At 29.7% G+C, this 17,044-nt stretch overlaps 6 protein-coding genes across 6 annotated transcripts; 2 read left to right on the top strand and 4 right to left on the bottom strand.

Moving 5' to 3' along the window:
* Nucleotides 1-74: 74 nt before the first annotated feature.
* BX663DRAFT_507974 (EXS family-domain-containing protein) lies at nt 75-1,583 on the bottom strand. The gene is made up of 4 exons (XM_051527421.1): nt 1,197-1,583; nt 907-1,116; nt 645-854; nt 75-584 (listed from the first exon to the last, which is right to left on the bottom strand). Exons 1-4 carry the CDS (start codon nt 1,532-1,534, stop codon nt 107-109), a joined length of 1,236 nt encoding a protein of 411 aa, XP_051383231.1. The 5' UTR covers nt 1,535-1,583; the 3' UTR covers nt 75-106.
* A 928-nt stretch (nt 1,584-2,511) lies between these two features.
* On the bottom strand, nt 2,512-6,208 carry BX663DRAFT_507971 (uncharacterized protein). The gene is made up of 23 exons (XM_051527420.1): nt 5,986-6,208; nt 5,541-5,873; nt 5,446-5,462; nt 5,354-5,387; nt 5,242-5,296; nt 5,168-5,175; nt 5,059-5,070; nt 4,894-4,985; nt 4,802-4,831; nt 4,669-4,743; nt 4,523-4,597; nt 4,419-4,428; nt 4,219-4,356; nt 3,977-4,147; nt 3,808-3,907; nt 3,688-3,748; nt 3,526-3,618; nt 3,265-3,451; nt 3,133-3,203; nt 3,044-3,069; nt 2,951-2,976; nt 2,754-2,883; nt 2,512-2,685 (listed from the first exon to the last, which is right to left on the bottom strand). Exons 1-23 carry the CDS (start codon nt 6,170-6,172, stop codon nt 2,598-2,600), a joined length of 2,019 nt encoding a protein of 672 aa, XP_051383230.1. The 5' UTR covers nt 6,173-6,208; the 3' UTR covers nt 2,512-2,597.
* A 1,238-nt stretch (nt 6,209-7,446) lies between these two features.
* On the bottom strand, nt 7,447-10,777 carry BX663DRAFT_507967 (beta-lactamase-like protein). Its single transcript, XM_051527419.1, has 11 exons — nt 10,587-10,777; nt 10,087-10,184; nt 9,974-10,019; nt 9,838-9,920; nt 9,444-9,772; nt 9,037-9,365; nt 8,856-8,951; nt 8,649-8,795; nt 8,419-8,568; nt 7,683-8,355; nt 7,447-7,620 (listed from the first exon to the last, which is right to left on the bottom strand). The coding sequence occupies exons 1-10, from the start codon at nt 10,725-10,727 to the stop codon at nt 7,921-7,923; spliced, it is 1,854 nt and encodes a 617-aa protein (XP_051383229.1). The 5' UTR covers nt 10,728-10,777; the 3' UTR covers nt 7,447-7,620; nt 7,683-7,920.
* Nucleotides 10,778-11,672: 895 nt separating this feature from the next.
* On the top strand, nt 11,673-13,009 carry BX663DRAFT_507966 (uncharacterized protein). The gene has a single exon (XM_051527418.1). It carries the CDS (start codon nt 11,691-11,693, stop codon nt 12,639-12,641), a length of 951 nt encoding a protein of 316 aa, XP_051383228.1. The 5' UTR covers nt 11,673-11,690; the 3' UTR covers nt 12,642-13,009.
* A 298-nt stretch (nt 13,010-13,307) lies between these two features.
* On the top strand, nt 13,308-14,767 carry BX663DRAFT_507964 (uncharacterized protein). The gene is made up of 4 exons (XM_051527417.1): nt 13,308-13,499; nt 13,625-13,874; nt 13,947-14,209; nt 14,269-14,767. Exons 1-4 carry the CDS (start codon nt 13,350-13,352, stop codon nt 14,614-14,616), a joined length of 1,011 nt encoding a protein of 336 aa, XP_051383227.1. The 5' UTR covers nt 13,308-13,349; the 3' UTR covers nt 14,617-14,767.
* Nucleotides 14,768-14,951: 184 nt separating this feature from the next.
* On the bottom strand, nt 14,952-16,397 carry BX663DRAFT_542733 (uncharacterized protein; the record flags this gene model as incomplete). The annotated part of the gene is made up of 4 exons (XM_051530824.1): nt 14,952-15,207; nt 15,322-15,329; nt 15,436-15,513; nt 16,126-16,397. 4 exons carry the CDS (start codon nt 16,395-16,397, stop codon nt 15,107-15,109), a joined length of 459 nt encoding a protein of 152 aa, XP_051383226.1. The 3' UTR covers nt 14,952-15,106.
* Between the last annotated feature and the right edge of the window lie 647 nt (nt 16,398-17,044).

The raw sequence follows: 17,044 nt of genomic DNA, 5'->3' as shown, positions 1-17,044 counted from the left end.
TTAATATGGATTCTATCTACCCGAGAACTTATCTAAACAGCCAGCTAGTTATTTTTTCTTTTCTTTTCTTTCTTTCTTTTTTTTTATTAAGGGAAAATTTAAATAATTACAAAAGAGATTCCTCTTCAGCAATGGGTGGTAATAAACCAGAAGAAGAAGAAGAAGAAGGTTTACGATCTAATCTATTCATTCTTAACTGATCTAATGTATTTGGTAAAGATACACTATAGACTTTTTTAACCCATTCATTTTCTATTCTAAATATGACCCAAATCCATCGTCTAAGGATTTCTAAAAGTCCCATTAAAAATAGACTTGTATCTAATTTTCGAATGTAAAAGTGTGAGCTTAATTTAAAACTCCAGGTGATACGAAGTAAGAAATCGAAAAAGATAGCCAAAATATAGCAACTTGTTTGGGGGAAATACAACTGTCGACGAAAATGAATGAGAGGAGTCGATGATGATAATAAAGTAGTCTTCTTTTGATGTTGCTGTGAGTCTAAGGTAACATTAATTAAATTCCAATCCACTGAAATATCCCACCAAAAGGAATACATTGAATTAATGAAAACAAGTAATATCCTAAAGCCATAAAGATTATATATATTTGTATTCATTACATATACTCTTCTTTTATATTACCAAATTCGAAAGATAGTATCTTCCTTTAAAGGCCAATGTGTAGGTACTGTTCCCATTTCTGCAATATAAATAGTTGCCTTTCTATAGAGGGCTGAAAATATAACTACTGGTATCGAGGATGCATATTTTAATGCATTCAATAAATGACGTTTCTCTTTAAATTCTATGTATTCAGTTATACATTGCCGTAGTCGAATTAAATAGGGTATACTGAATAGAAAGTTAGGAAATTATATATGCATGTATTTATTTATACATTTACCCTATCAATAAAGGAACCATGATATCAAAATAATAAATATTATGTGTATTATCCATAAAATAGGAGGAATCATGACCACTGAAAATAATACAATTGGCTATAAATAAGTCTCCAAATACGTTGGAAAAACTTGTCATCATGTCTGCTAAAATAATGTCTGAAAAGAAAACAGATGCAAATATATTGATTGAAAAAACTCGTTTTAGCATTCTATATAAAATATACATGTAAGTTATTAAATGTAACTTTTTTTTTTTTTTCTTTTAAAAAAATAAAATAAAATAAATAACCTAATGAAACGCATTCTTTCTTTTCGATATAATGACTTTCCAGGCCATAATACCAAAACAAGAGTAAAGATATAAGAAAATAGAGCAATAGTCTCTGATTGATAAAACCAATATAATACAAGATTAAGAAATAGAATGATAGAAAAGAGACCAGACAAGAAAAAAACAGATTTATATAAAGGTGTATGTTTGTCAATTGGGTGAATTTGAAGTATTGAATTAAGATCAATGCCGCATCTAGTAAGAATTAATAAATTCAATGCCCATCCCCAAACACCTATTGAAAATAAAACAATGGGTCTAAATGTAATAGGTAAGATGGCGCCTTCTCCATCCATGTAAATGTCCAACTACTTCAAAAAAAAAAAAAAGGAAAGAAAGAAAAAATATTGCAACAAGTGTATGAGAACAAAAAGGAGATTTTCTATTAATTCTCTTCTAAATTAGTGGGCGGAATTTTTTCTTCTACTGATCGACATTTTCTTGTAGTGCAAAAGAGGCAATAATGGATATCAAAGCAACTAAAGTAAGTAACTTGGTATTCTTTCAATAGTTAAAATACAGATTAAAGAATAGTTTTTATTATCTTGCTTTCAGACACACATTAATTCAAAGAAAACAGGTGACTTGCGCTTTCTGCTGTGTAATTAATATACTACGCCTTAAACAAAACATTAATATCTTCAAAGAGCTTTTCTTGATAGAATCATTCTTGTTTAAGGGGCTTATTTAGAGATAAATTTCAATTATACTCTTCATTTTGTTGGACGAATGAATCAATAGAAGGGCTTTAAATAATAATGACTTGGGGCCTTAAGCAGCATATAATCATCGTTATAAGAGATTTTTATTTATGCATACTTAGCCTTTACTAGTTAAAATAAATAAATAAATATAAAAACATTTTTTCTCTTAAGGGCCTTCTTCTTATATTATGTAAAATAAAAAAGATAAATAATTTCCTTTAGTTAGTTTTATATTATACTTCCAAGATAGTTACTAGTCATATATATATATAACCATTACTAGCATCTATCTTGTTTTTTTTTGTTGAAGGATCTTGACATCCATAGCTTCTGACAATTCAGTCTATTAACATTCACAATTATTTTCAATAGTATATAAGAAATTGCAGCCAATATTATTAGTAGATACCTTGAAATTAAAACCATATTCAATATACACTCTATCAACATGGCTAACTGATATCTTGTCTAATTCAGAGAAAGATTGGTAGGAATAGATTTAATTTATTTACATGTAACATAAACTATTACTTCTTCTTTACAATATGTTTTTAATATACATAAAATATATATTTTATCTTTGTACATGTACATAAAGTTTTATTTAAAGAGAGAGAGAAAAAAAAACGCACAAGTAACTTAAAAAACTAACCATCTAATTATCAATACCAATATCTTCTCTCATGAAGGCGTCAGAGGAAGGCTCTCTACCAAGGAAGGCTTTCAAGAGATCCATACCATCTCTATATAAATTTTGAGAATGTAATTGTTAGTATATTCGATACTACTTTGTAAATTATATGATACATACTTGCTACTGCCCTTTTCAAGAATGTTCTTACGATAAGAGTAACCTACTTCAGGAGAGAGTGTGTCTTCTACGAACTTACTGAAGAACATATCACTGGAGAAAACTTTAGACCACATATAGCCATAATAACCTTTTTTTTTTTAAGAGAAAAAAATGATATTAATATTAAATTTATCTATGTATTTTTATCTACTTACCAGCATCATAACCACCCATTAAATGACTAAATTATGTTTAACGTATTACATTAGTCAACTCTATTTGATATTTACAATTATCTTAAGACTTACCCAAATGCTGCTTGACCGTAAGTGCCCTAAGTATCATCAAGTTCATTAATATACATACATACATATATATTCGTTACTTTTAATATTACCTCAGGAGCAGAAATCAATGAAATCTTCTTTCGGAGGTCGTTATAAACCTTGGTTGTATCCACATTTTCATCTTATATTATATACATATTTAAGTATGAGCTTATAGAGTTATATATTTTTAAATAACTCACCTTCAGCGGTATGGATTGTCATATCATAGATACCAAAGAATAATTGACGAAGATTAAGCATAGCAGCATCCACATTCTTAGCTTTAACAATACGCTCAATAATTTCATCAGAAATAGGTTCTCCAGTTTCGAAATGTGCACTAAGATACTTGAGTGATTTGGGATCATAACACCAATTTTCTAACATCTAATACTCTATCAATATACATACATACATACATACATACATAACATATATATAAATATATTATATTAATTTACCTGAGAAGGAGCCTCAACGAAATCACCTTCAACTGAAGTGCCGTGGAATCTTGCATACTTTGTACGAGAACATAAATGATGCATGACATGACCCTATCATATTCAAAATAGAATATTTAATCTTTTTAAATACATGTTTACTTAATTCATTATTTGTCATACCAATTCATGGAATAAAGTAACAACTTCATCATGTTTTAACAAAGATGGCTTCTCTGCAGTACTACATACATATACGTTCAATTTAATTGTAAGTTATTCAGATATAACATGATAACTTACGGCTTAGTAAAGTTAGCTACCATAGCAGCAATAGGAGCAACACGTTCTCCATTTTCAGCGATATAGGAGGGTTGAAGTGGGAAACAAGCGGCATGAGGATCTGTCATTTTTAAGAAGCAGTTAGAATTTATTTATTTATTTATTTTTCATTAAAAAAAAAAGCACTTACATTTGTTATCACGAGGGAATAAATCAAGATACATATATCCTGAAAAGCTCTTGTCTTCAACATCATCCCAACATTCAAACAATTGAACATCAGGATGCCAAACAACAGCCTTTTCAGTAGGCACTTTTACAAATTTAAGGCCTAAAACCTTTTCATAGATTTCCAACATTTCTATAGAAAAAAAAAAGACGTATTTACATTAGGGCAATTATACTATTTTTAACAACTTGAAAATGATTTACTTTGAATTGTAGTTTCTAAGCTAAAATATTGTTTGATTTTCTCTTGATCCACAGCGTATTCATTTTCGAGAAGAATACGTTCATAATAGCTTGTATCCCAAGCATTAAAGGTTCCATCATACTCCTCACCACGAGAAGCTAATACATATATACCATTTAGTATACTTTTTTAACTTGATTATAAACCTCCGTATACTCACCTTTTTCAGCCTAATTTATAATTAAAATATTTGTATGATGTTTAATATAAAAAAAAAATATATATATATAGGAGACTATTGCTTTGCTTTTATATAGTATTTACCTTTTTGAGTTCTTTAAGTACTTCAATTTCCTTCAAGCCTGGCTCATGTAATTTTGTGGCCAAATCATTCAAGAACTATATATATATGTATATATAAAAAGAATTTTAATATTTTTTAGTATAGTTGTGTGTATAAAGTAATTTACAGTTTCGACAGCTTCAACAGTCTTGGCCATTTTAACTTCAATGACAAAATCAGCATGAGACTTGTAGCCCAGAATCTAAATAATACCAAGATGTTAATTATTAATATTTTATACATGATTTAATAATATATACCTTAGCAGCCTTACGGCGAAGTTTAAGAGCCTAACAATAATAGGAACATGTCAATTGCTATGTGTAATATATTCATTTTAATTCCATTATACCTCTTCAAGCAAAACAATATTTTCTTTATTACGTGATTCATATGCGGTATAATGTACTCTACGTGTATTTTCATTCTTACATAACTTGAGAACTAAAATAAAAAAGAAAAAAAAAAGTTAAAGAGCTGTATATGATAATTTACATATGTATATACACTATCTTACCAGGACGAACATCTTTTCGTATATTTATAAATATAGAATAATAAAAAAAAAGGTTAATATATACATGTATATAATATGAAAGATAGAAGCTCTATTGCATATATATTACCAGGATATCTACATATAATATAGTATTGTGTTAGTAAACATGTATATATAAAAGATAAAATATCAAACACTTACTTCATGGTCAAAACATATTTGGTTACACCATCTTCTTCTTCAGTCTTTAACCCATCTATTTATATTGTATATTAGAAAAATACTTGTAAACTTAACATTTTCAGATTCATACTTAAAAAGTCTTCATCAAGTCCCTCTAATTCATCCTGTATAATAAAGAAAGAATTAACTATGTTCAACATATAATAATTCTTTGTATTGTACCTTAGTGAATTTAACAGCTAGAGAAAAAAAAAAGTAAAAATTAGTAATTTTGGCAAAATAGTATTGATTATATATATATGTATATAATACTTTACTGCTACTTTCACGAGCCCAGTTCTTATTGAATTCAATACAAGTCTCACTTAAGCGCTTACGAATTTCCTTGAATTCATCACGCTTTGCTTCAGGAAGATGAAGACCATTACGACGATAGTTACGTTCAAGCTTACGAAGAAAACGGGCGTCTTCATGCTCCAGTTTATCGAGATCAGTTTTTGAAATGTAGTTTGAAATGACAGAATAGAGGTCATGTCGCATACTTTGATCAATACTAAACTGTTCATACTTAGTTTCTGCAGCGACTGATGCTTCACGAACGGCTGCATCGGGTGAAAATTGACTCAATGAGCTGACTAATTGTGCTTTGCCTAGATTTTTTTTAAGAAGAAGAAGAAGAAGAAAAAAAAGAATGGACTATGTGTAAGAACGAAAAGAAAAAAAAAATAGAAATTCGTATATAAAATGATATGTATTCATTACCAGACAATTCATTTTCAATACGAGTTAAAGGTAAAACAATGTTTTCATAGGTCTGCTCTTCAGGCTTTAAACTAGCCACTTTATCATTAACAGCAAGTTCTTGTTCAATAATATCACTTGTTAACTTTTCAACTTGCTCAGCGTTGATATTAAAATCAAGAGTTGGAGGTGGGGCAGTTCTAGACATTTTTTTTATTTTGTATAAAGAGAGATAAAAAAAAAAAGGGGGAGAGGGGAAGAGATGAGGGTAACGCGTATGCTTCTATCATTTTTATTTGAACGAAATTGAAGTTCAGACATTTCAGATGAAACCAATTTATTAACCTCTTACTCGAAATTATATCATTGTTGTACGATGATTAATACACTGCCTTACAGTAGTTGGAGTAGAGTCACAATTGTTTATTCAATAATTCTATCCAAAATATTAGTATTCATCACGAACGCTTTTACCACCTCAACTAGGCAAGCAATCTTTTTTATTTTTTAATTTATTTATTTTTTTTTGTGCTGTCTGGAATACTTCTCTATAGCTTGGGGAGGAGAGTTAGATTTCTTGAATAATTTTAGTAATCAGTGAAAAGACGATTCCCCCAAATGGATAAAATAACCTTTTTTGGTAGTTTTTTCCTAACTAGGCTATTCAAAAAAAAAAGGACGTTGCTTATGTAATTTAATAAATCTAATTATCGACTTGGGATTGACTGCCTTCATCTTTGCTTATTTTCGACTACTATTAAAATAGACCATTGAATAGTGAACTATTTCCTTGAAGACTATAGTAAAAGTTGTTCGCTATTTTTATTCTAGTTACAACCTTTTTTTTGTTTTCTTTTTCTCTAAAATAATATGCTTTCTTTTAAGGGTTCATTTTTTAATTCATCTTGAACTATGTCAATTCACTTTAGTCCTATATTTGGAATGGAAGTTATCCAATTTTGCTTCTTTAATCTTTAAAGACATGTTTATTGTATGTAGTCAGCTTTGTATCTTTTCTTTGTTGCTCTTAATGTTATTATTTCTGCTATAAATTCTACAGCCCTATTTTTATAATGAAGAGAGTATTCAAGCTTATAAAGAATTGTATACATATACATATCTATAACCCTTCCAACGTATATGTGAATGAAAGAATGACATAAGAACTGAAGTGTGGGCTTATTTTTAGGATGATTATTTAAAAGAAAAGAAGTTCAATCGCTTCTAGCATTTTAAAGACAATTGATTAAAATGTTGCTTTATCTATAATTGTAGAGAAGCAAAATTGGTTATCATACGCTTGTCTTTAAAAATGACATAGTTACATAAATTGGATAATACTAAACAAGCATATCTACGAATCATGTTTAAATAATACGCTTATCAGTTTATACGAGGAAAGAAATTGACTATTTCAAAGAAACAACAGAAGAATTTTTTCTTTTTTTTTTTTTTTTTTTTTTTTTTTTTTTTTTTTTTTTTTTTTTTTTTACATAGATTTAGTATTATTTTTTATTCATTTACAATGTGGTTATAAATATTTATTATATAAAGTTATAAACAGCAGATTTCTGAAATTGGTTTTATAGCCATTTTAACTCTCGATAAAACATCAGTTATTCGCTTTTTTAAAGCCTCGTCCTCTGATTCAACAGCCTAAAATAAAAACTCATTAGAATTTTTTTTTTTAAAAGAAAAGAAAGCTTGTAAAAACTTACAAATTTGATTGTATCTACAGTAGCATTTGAGCCATCAATATTAACTTTAATCTTTTTGTCTTCCTTGTCTAATTCAACTTCACCAAATTGTGCTTCTAAAAAGGATGCAACATCTAAAAATTCTTTATCCAACTCATCTTCAGCATTTGATTTATGATGTGAGCAAGGTTGAGAGCTCACTACAGGTAAAGAAAAAAAAAAGTTAAAAATGAATAACATATATGGATAGACTAATATTTTAACTCTTATGCAAAATACCTTTCACACTTGCAGGAGAGCTATCAATAGATAGAATAACTGCTAATACAGAGTCAGCAACCATGTCATTCATAGCGTTTCCGATCCACTCTAGCATGACTTGATTAGGATTTGATAAAGTCTTTTTAATGTCAATTATATCAAATACACGAAGCACAGTTCCCTTTACTTCTTTTTCTTCCATAATATCTTTTTCTGACACATCTCCAAACATCATTTCGAGGTGCCATTTTAATAAACTAATTCCTGCATTAAAAGGCACAATTTGTCGTTGAGTTACTACCGTTGTTATTAAACCTCCTAATTCATTCAAATCTTCTGGGCTCATAATATTTAGTTGAAAATCTTTAACAACAAGGATTCCGTTTAATGACTGGTTTTCAGTAGGATATTTTTCTGCCAATCTGCCAATTGTCTATATATAATATATATAAATACATGTATATATTGCATAATTCATTTCATGATTTGTAAATACCTTTGCCATCTTTTCACCACGGAAGTGAAGCTTTACAGTATCACAATTTTTTGGTGTATAGATCGTAACATTTTCTTCTCTTTCTGAATATTTGCTTTGCAATGCTGACTTGAGACGATACATTGCATTTGCTTCACCGTGAACAAGAATCTATTAAAAGCATAAATATGAATACATCTATATATATGTATGCATTTGTATCTTTTTTTTTTTAAGAAAAAGTTACTTACAACATGGGGTGCTTTAACGTCGTCAATAAATTTACTATTTTGTGTAAAATCGACATGAGCAGAAAATGAAATATAATCTACAGACATTCTTAAAGGTATTTTACGACCATCCATAGCTTGGAAATCTAAAGGTTCATTCATTGCTTGCTAGGATTAAACTTTAGAAATGCTTTATATATTACCAAAAAAGAAAGAAAAAAAACTTACTCTAGCTAGTGTATTTTCAACACAATAACCTGTAATAACTAATCCATTTTTCTTGTCAGGTGCCCATCTTTCAAATAATTCTCTTGATAAACCATTCTACACGTATTACAATTAATATATGTATATATAGGTAGACTGAATATGTATAAACATATATATATTTTTTTTGTCTGTCTTTTACCTGAAGCATACCAGGACTTGCCATCATGACACAAGGACCAGAATCTTCAAATTGTTCAACATTTTTTAAATTACTAATATGCTTAAATACAAAGGGATTGGAGATAGCAAACTGTTTCCTTATACGAGCATTCATCATGTTAATATATGTTTGATAGACTGCCATACATTTCTTGGCTAAACTCGATGCGTAATAGATTGGAATACTGTCTAACTCAGGATGAGCTTCCCAATATTCATCCAGAATCAATAGTAATTCCTGTGCTCTACCAAGTGCGAATACTGGCATCAGACAGCGTCCTCCACGTCCCACAATATTATGAATAAGTGCTAGAATGATAATAAATAAGGTTATAATACTTGAATAAATAAGGTAGGTCAACCAATTTAGGTATGTCTATACTTTACATGTAAATCGAGACTCCTTTGCTATTCTAGGTTCATGACTTTGAACACCGTATGTGCTCTCTGTTATCAAAACATCAACTGCTTCATCAGGCTTTTCAGCTGCCATCAGATGGCGATCTTCTTCTCTTGAATAGTCTCCTGTATAAAGAACTTTGACACCAGCAATTTCAATCAAGAACATGGCTGCTCCAAGTACATGACCTGCATTATAACCTGTAAATTTAATGCCTTCCACTTCCACTTGTTGATGATAATCAATTGCTTCAATACGATGAAATGAATTAAGCATATCTTCCTCTGTATATAATTGATCTTCATCACCAATATTACTAATTGTATTATTATTATTATTATGCGTATTACTATCACTTTTTTTTTATAACTATTATCTTACCTTACACGTAGGTAGTCACTTAATAGCCATTTATAAATAGCTTTTGTAGGATGAGTCATGAAAACACGTCCTTTAAAGGTTGTCTAGATAAACAAATAAGTAATAGTAATCATACATTTAAATATTATTAGTATACCTTTTCCATAAGGTAAGGAACGGATGCAGCATGATCTACATGGAAACTATAGACGAAATACATTTTTAGCAAAATACACATATATATACATATACATATATATAATGACATACTGAGTAACCAAAAGTACATCAATACTTGCAGGATCCAATTCATCAAAAAAAGGCAACGAAGCAAGTCCGTTATAGGCAGGATGAATGCCAGCATCAAGCTAATAATGAATGCATAAAAAAAAAAAAAGAAAAAAAAAAAGAACAATCAATATAGATAACATTTTAACATTTATAGAGTATTTAAAAAAAAGTTTGATAATTATCACAAAATCAATAAAAAGATTGCTATTTTTATTATTTTAATTTGAGAATAGGAAAAATGGTTATGCGAATGATTCAATTTAAAAGACATTTTTTCTGCCTCTCCTCTTCCCTCTTTTTTTGTCATGCTTAATGAAGCTTCATACTTTTACATTTTCATTCCAAGTTTTTTTTATATGTATACGAATACAATCTTCTAATCTTTTTTTTTTTTTTTTTTTTTTTTTTTTTTTTTTTTCATCATTCTTGTGATAATTATCACCTTTTTTTTTGGCTTAAAAATTTTTACATTAACGTACCAAAACTGTTTTTCCTTTATATTCTAATAAAATGGATGAACGACCGACTTCATTACCAGATCCAAGTGGTGTAATTTTCAACAAGTCATTTTCATTCGCAATTGGAATTTCTAATTCTGCTTTACGTTTTATTCCTGCCATTATATGTATAAAGTGAAAATAAATGTGAAAAGAAAAGTTTTGGAAAAAAAAAATAGTTCTCCGGTTTTTTAATTTCATGTTCGTAAAATTTATAAAAACAAAAAAAAAAATGACCAATAGGCACATAGTTTATAGAATTACTGAATTGCCTTAGTCAGTCCAAAGATAATGAAAAAGTAACTAAAAATCCTCTTAGGACGAAAGGCAAAAATAAAAGTAAAAGATCAAACACATTATGAAAAAAAAAAATGTTGGAAAGAGGTGGAGAAATAACGTTGTGAGCTAGAACAATTCATCCCATGAAATATGGGCCAATGGATATTTGTTTTTTGATACATCAGATAACAAAAAATACATTTATAAGTTTAAAGCACATAAGAATTTGTAATAAATGTACGAAATATCAAGAAATTTCCTTGAGTAAAGTTAGTATTATATCATTAAAAAGAAAGGGAAATACTTTATTGATAGTTACTAGTGGGGTGGATTATCCTTTGAATTAGCTTATTGATTCACTCTACCACTATTAAATAAATAAAAGCACTAACATTATTTGATGTAATTACATTCAATAAAAGTAATATTGCATGTCTATTTTATTAGTTATCCTTTCTTGTAACTAAAGAATTCGTTCTTTATATATTGTTTCCTGTTGAACTAACTTTATATCAACCTTTGTCTTGTTTTATCTTTGTATATTTTTTTCTTCTTCTTCTTCAAGTGTCCCAATAATTTCTGAATAAAGTGTATGTAAAACGGACTTTTAGAAGGAAAACTTGATATACAGGGTTCCTCCTACTACTTACTACTGCAGCTTTAAGTGACACATTTGTACCCATACTGCAGTATAAAAGAAAACAAAGCAGCTTGTGACGTTTTTTATGAGTATAATAGTCATGAAAACTTTTATTTATTTATTTTCTTGTATATTTGTATTTTCTTCTTTTATAATATATCTTCTTGATGAATATTAGTAGTATCAGTGGCAGTAATTATCATATACCAACAGTAACAACCCCTTTATTATCAGATATTAGAAATGATATTAAGAATAAAGTCAAACGAGTTCCTACTTTTGTTAAGCCCTCTATCCCAAATAGACGTACAATTCTAAAAGCATTTTTTAACATAACTCTCCATTTGCTTTTTGAGCTCGTTCTACCAATCGTACTGTATTATATTATAAGAAATTTCTGTTCTCTCCTTTTGTCTTTGTTGTTAGCAGGTATACCTAATGCGATTGCAGTTATTGTAAAAGGCATTTGGGAACGTAAAGTAGATATGATGGGTATTTTGATGCTTATTGGCTTTATTGTATCTGCTCTTCTTGCCTCTATTCAATCTGATCCTAGACTTTATTTATTGAGGGAATCCGCTATGACACTGGCTATGGGGTTTATGTTATTCTTAACTCTATTCCCCTTAAAATGGCCACTCATCATACTTGAACGATCGTCATCAATATCAAAGCAGCATATTCTTCGACCTTTTATGTTTTATGTTGCACGTCAAGTTGCTATCTCTTGTAATAGCTTCATTATAAATGCTGATATCATTTGTGAACATTGGGATTTGTTTTGGAACTGGTTTGATGGTTTTCGATGCTTCTTCAGGACATTAACTGCTATTTGCTCTATGGCTCTTATTAGTGAATTTATCGTTCGTATTGTGCTGATCCATACTTTAGATAATCTTGACAGTGTTATTTATTATTCTAATATTTATATGCTTATAGTCATGATAACATTAGGAGGCATAATCCTTTCTAGTACATTATTACTAAGACATTATTTTAACTTGGAACAAAATCGTATCAAAATAGCGGAAAGGGCGTCAGAGATCGAAGCCATCATTGCTCGTGCTGCAGTAGAGCAAAAAGAATCATTGGTACGAAAACAGTTTCCATTTGTTTAACCACATAATCAATTCCTAAATACCAAATCCTCCCTCTCTCCCACATATATTAAACACTCTTTCCTTTTCCCCCCTTAAAATATTAAACAAGACTGCATAATATGAAACTCAAAAATCTTAAAAAATATGCACTTGCCATGCATCATTAATCTATATAGTCTGAACATCTCAAAAACAGATATAGATTTTATCTTCAGTTTTCAATAAATATTTAGACATCATATAGGTTTCTCAACAAGCCGTTACTCTTTGAATATTTCAAATTTGATCCTCATATTTTATACTACAAAATACAATGTGCTTATGAGAAAATTGAAAAATAAGATCATTTTATGTAATACATACAAAGAGACACAAATAAATTAAAGTGGTATAAAAAGCTATTTCTTCCTTACTGATACCATTTAAATAACGTCAAACTATATTTTAATTTTTTCATTATAATCATATTGGAAATACGAATAAACAAAGAATACACTGTGGGTCTTTGAAAAGAGCATTTGCTTGTATATGATTAAATACATATATATATAAAAAAAAAGAGAGAGAGGATATAAACTAGCCAATAATATTATACGTGATTGAAATACCAGTCACCCATCAGCCTTTTTTTTTTTTCTCCGCAGTAACAGCTTACTGCTAAATTTTTTTCTACTAATAAATTTTCATTTTTGTAAGAAATTTCGAAAAGTCATCCATCAGAAGCAAATGCCACCAAAAAAGCAACAAACTAAGAACGATAAAAAGAAAAAGGAGAAGGCCGTTGAAGATAAGACCTTTGGTATGAAAAATAAGAATAAATCTGCCAAGGTTCAACGTTACATTCAGCAAATCAGTAATCAGGCCAAAAATAATGCTGTAAGTGCTGTTGCACGATTGTATTTTTTTTTTTTTTTTTTTTTTTTTTTTTTTTTTTTTTTTTTTTTTGTTTATTCAGATTTAGCTTAAATTCGTTGTTTGCTTGTTTGTTTTTTTTCATTTAGGCTAAAACTAAAACAACTGCTGCCGAAAAGAAAGCACTTGAGCAAAAGAAAAGAGAAGAATTTGCTGAACTCTTTAAACCTGTCCAAGCACCTCAAAAGGTGCCATTTGGTGTTGATCCCAAGACTGTTCTTTGTCAATACTTCAAGGCTGGACACTGTGAAAGAGGTGCCAAGTGTAAATTCTCTCACGATTTGAATATAGGTCGTAAAGTGGAGAAGAAAGATTTGTATACTGATGATAGAGTTAATGGTAAAAACTACGTTTGTTATTTTCATTAATTCAAATATGAATCTGACATGTTTTTTTTTGTTTTATATAAAGATACAATGGATAAATGGGATCAACAAAAACTTGAAGAAGTCGTTAAAAGTAAATCAGGAAAACAACCACCTACCGATATTGTTTGTAAGTACTTCTTGGAAGCTATTGAAACTAGTAAATATGGTTGGTTTTGGGAATGCCCTAATGGTGGCTCAAGCTGTAAATACAGACATGCTCTTCCTCCTGGTTTTGTTCTTAAATCCAAGGCCGCAAAGGCTGAAGAAAAGGAAGAAATTTCACTTGAAGAATTTTTGGAAAGTGAGGTAAATGATAGATAAGCTATTAGTATATCTATATCTGATAATCTATATAATTACTTTAGCGTCATAAACTTGGACCAAATCTTACTCCTGTGACTCTTGAAAGTTTCAAAGAATGGAAGAAAAATCGTATTCAAAAGAAGGAAGCTGAAGAAACTGCTGCCCGTAAAGCTAAGGAAACTAAACTCAAGACAGGCAGATCCCAGGGCATGTCTGGCAGAGACTTGTTTGAATTTAATCCTGCCCTTGCAGAGGATAATGATGATGAAGGTGATGCTATTGATTTCTCACAATATGACCGTGAAGAAACAGAAAGAGAACGTGAACGTATGGAAAATGAAAATTTTTTGAATGAAAAGACAGCTGGATTGTCTCTAGAAGATAATGTTAATACTGTAACTGTCGCCTAAAAGAGTAAATATATGAAATATTTACTGAGCAATTTTGCTCATCTCTCCCCCTATATATATATATACATGTACACACAAACACAAATATACACACACACACACACACACAAATACACGAATATAATACAATAAACACCTCACTTTAAATGCGTTAAATTATCTTTTTTTTTTTAAAAAAAAACAAAAAAAAACAGTAACAGATAGTGTCGAAATATGATCTAAATTATATATTATACCATATAACGTCTTTAACATTTGTGAGTTATTTGCAAATGATCTTGATAAAAGAAAAAATAAAGGTCATTTCAGATAGAGAAGATGATCTACTGGTTACTAGCATTTCTATTTTTATTTGGTAATGTATTTTTTTTTCCCTATTCAAAAATACATATGTAATTTTCTTATTTACTTCCATATCATTACATATATGTATACACTGCTTAGTTTTATCTACGTAAAATCCTAATTGATTTATTAATATATCAATAACTTACATTGGTGAGCATATAGATATAGATGTTAGAGTCACAATATAAAAGATCACATGATCAACGCTATAACATCTACATAAAAAAAAATAGACTAATAATACTTTGGTGTAACTTAATTAATATAAAGAATTATCACTTATAGTCATTAAAATACTTTTGGATCAATATAAGCAATAGGAATGTAAGAAAGAGAAAAAAAACAGTTGATAGTTACTTAAATTTCTTTTCAAAGACTTTTAGTAAGCACTTTATGATGGACTTAGTTCTTTTTTTTTTTTTTTAAAAAAAAAAAAAAAAAAAAAAAAAAAAAAAAAAAAAAAAAACTTACTTTCTGATTTTCAGCTTGGTAAAACCAAAAGAATTGAAAAAGCAACGTGTACTGTATGCGAAATTTGTTTCGTTTCTTCTTTTTGGAGCTGTGTATCAGAGAAAAGAGTTGACAAATTTTGACCATCAATCTTTATGAATCGTCATTTAAGACTAGGATTTGGAGAAAGAAAAAGCAGGCGAGGCCTCTGAGGTTGTCGCGTTTGTGTCTGAGGATGGACTAAGTCGATCGTTTAAGCTGGTGCTTGCTCTGTTGATTGTTCTAATGGCTCTTCTGCTTGTGCTGGCTGTACATTCTCCTGCAATTGTATATTGATCTGCTCGTAGGATTGGAGAATATAACTCATTATCGATAAGAACAATGAACTGGTTTTCGGTCACTTCTTCTCTTTAAAGTGGGAGCCGATGTACTCTGTTCCTAACTGGCTGAATGATATTGTTTAAAAATGCTTGTAGATTTAGTGCCTATTAAGGCCATATTGTGTAGTAAAATCTTCTGACATATCTGACCTTGTGTCGTTCTTTAAGACTTCATACAAGACATAATCGTATACAACCTTATTTGCGATTGGCATTTTAAGATCCTTATAAATAAAAGACATAAGTGTAATAGTTATATAAACTAGTGTTCTTATTAATATTTCCAATATACTCGTGCTTCAGTCTGTATATAAAAAAGTTTCCGATATACGTTTCATAGTTTTCAACGTAGAAGTTGTTGTAGGCAGTAGCTACAGTATCACAAGCAGACGAAACAATTTGGCCATACCCTACTAGACCTTGTTTTTCAACAGAAAGATTGACATTGTCTAACTCTTGCAAATGATTATAGGCTGCTTGAATGCCAGGGGGTCTTGGATAGAGGCTTTGTAGTTCGCCGATTTTGATATTTCCATAAATTAATCTACAAGCTCTGTACCAGAAGTTTCTTTTCAAATATATCATTTGAGAGATACTTGACATTGTTGTTTGCATTATTTTATATATAATAAATAACTAGAAGCTGTGCTTTATAAACAACCTCTCGTAAAAATGAAGACTGTAATTATTCTCTCTTGATATCCTAATATTTTGTTCGGATTCCCTTCATCTTGCCTGATGAATGATTTAAGCGTCAGGGATATGGTATATAATTGATAAGAAGTAGGGAAAGTCATCTGTAATCTCTCTTTGATAGTGTAATCATGGTTGGGACATAAACGAGGGGCAGAAGTAGTATGACCGGGTTGGTCACAGGACTTGCAAACAGGCCCAAATGATGAAGTCGCCTGTTCTGTACTTCTATTTTTTCTGGCATCCGCTTTGGCTTTTTTCTCCTCTGGTGTATCTTTTTTTCTTTTACCTGTATCGGCATAGTAGTTAAATAATGTTATAAATACAATCAATAAAATTCACAGAAACTATTGTGGTTCAATGTTAACTCCTCTTTTACTACCAGAGTATCTTTCCTTGTCAACTCCGACTTCCAACGTGATACATGCTCTCTGAGTCACGCTTTATTTTCCTTTTTAATACAGTCGAACCTATGGAAATTGGCGTTTTCACAAAAATAATAGTCATTTCCGTAAAAATAATTGGACAGAAACTAAAAACAAATGTCACAAGCTCAA

The sequence above is a fragment of the Cokeromyces recurvatus genome (assembly GCF_025118155.1).
Source record: "Cokeromyces recurvatus strain NRRL 2243 chromosome Unknown BX663scaffold_11, whole genome shotgun sequence".
In the NCBI taxonomy this organism is placed as follows: Eukaryota; Fungi; Mucoromycota; class Mucoromycetes; order Mucorales; family Mucoraceae; genus Cokeromyces; species Cokeromyces recurvatus.
Note: the sequence above shows the minus strand (reverse complement) of the source record. Positions and strands in the feature narration are given on the sequence as shown.

Excerpts from the sequence above, each read along its gene's own strand:
- BX663DRAFT_507974 (XM_051527421.1), bottom strand. The coding sequence starts at position 1,534 with ATGGATGGAGAAGGCGCCATCTTACCTATTACATTTAGACCCATTGTT. Across the intron at positions 1,117-1,196 it reads GAAAGAATGCGTTTCATTAG|AATGCTAAAACGAGTTTTTT; the intron begins GTTATTTATTTT and ends TATTTTATATAG. Across the intron at positions 585-644 it reads GATACTATCTTTCGAATTTG|GATATTACTTGTTTTCATTA; the intron begins GTAATATAAAAG and ends TTATGGCTTTAG.
- BX663DRAFT_507971 (XM_051527420.1), bottom strand. The coding sequence starts at position 6,172 with ATGTCTAGAACTGCCCCACCTCCAACTCTTGATTTTAATATCAACGCT. Across the intron at positions 3,070-3,132 it reads CATTGATTTCTGCTCCTGAG|GGCACTTACGGTCAAGCAGC; the intron begins GTAATATTAAAA and ends GATGATACTTAG. Across the intron at positions 2,884-2,950 it reads AATGGGTGGTTATGATGCTG|GTTATTATGGCTATATGTGG; the intron begins GTAAGTAGATAA and ends AAAAAAAAAAAG.
- BX663DRAFT_507967 (XM_051527419.1), bottom strand. The coding sequence starts at position 10,727 with ATGGCAGGAATAAAACGTAAAGCAGAATTAGAAATTCCAATTGCGAAT. Across the intron at positions 8,952-9,036 it reads CAAGTCCTGGTATGCTTCAG|AATGGTTTATCAAGAGAATT; the intron begins GTAAAAGACAGA and ends TAATACGTGTAG. Across the intron at positions 8,569-8,648 it reads ACGTTAAAGCACCCCATGTT|ATTCTTGTTCACGGTGAAGC; the intron begins GTAAGTAACTTT and ends TGCTTTTAATAG.
- BX663DRAFT_507966 (XM_051527418.1), top strand. The coding sequence starts at position 11,691 with ATGAATATTAGTAGTATCAGTGGCAGTAATTATCATATACCAACAGTA.
- BX663DRAFT_507964 (XM_051527417.1), top strand. The coding sequence starts at position 13,350 with ATGCCACCAAAAAAGCAACAAACTAAGAACGATAAAAAGAAAAAGGAG. Across the intron at positions 13,875-13,946 it reads TACTGATGATAGAGTTAATG|ATACAATGGATAAATGGGAT; the intron begins GTAAAAACTACG and ends TTTTATATAAAG. Across the intron at positions 14,210-14,268 it reads AAGAATTTTTGGAAAGTGAG|CGTCATAAACTTGGACCAAA; the intron begins GTAAATGATAGA and ends TAATTACTTTAG.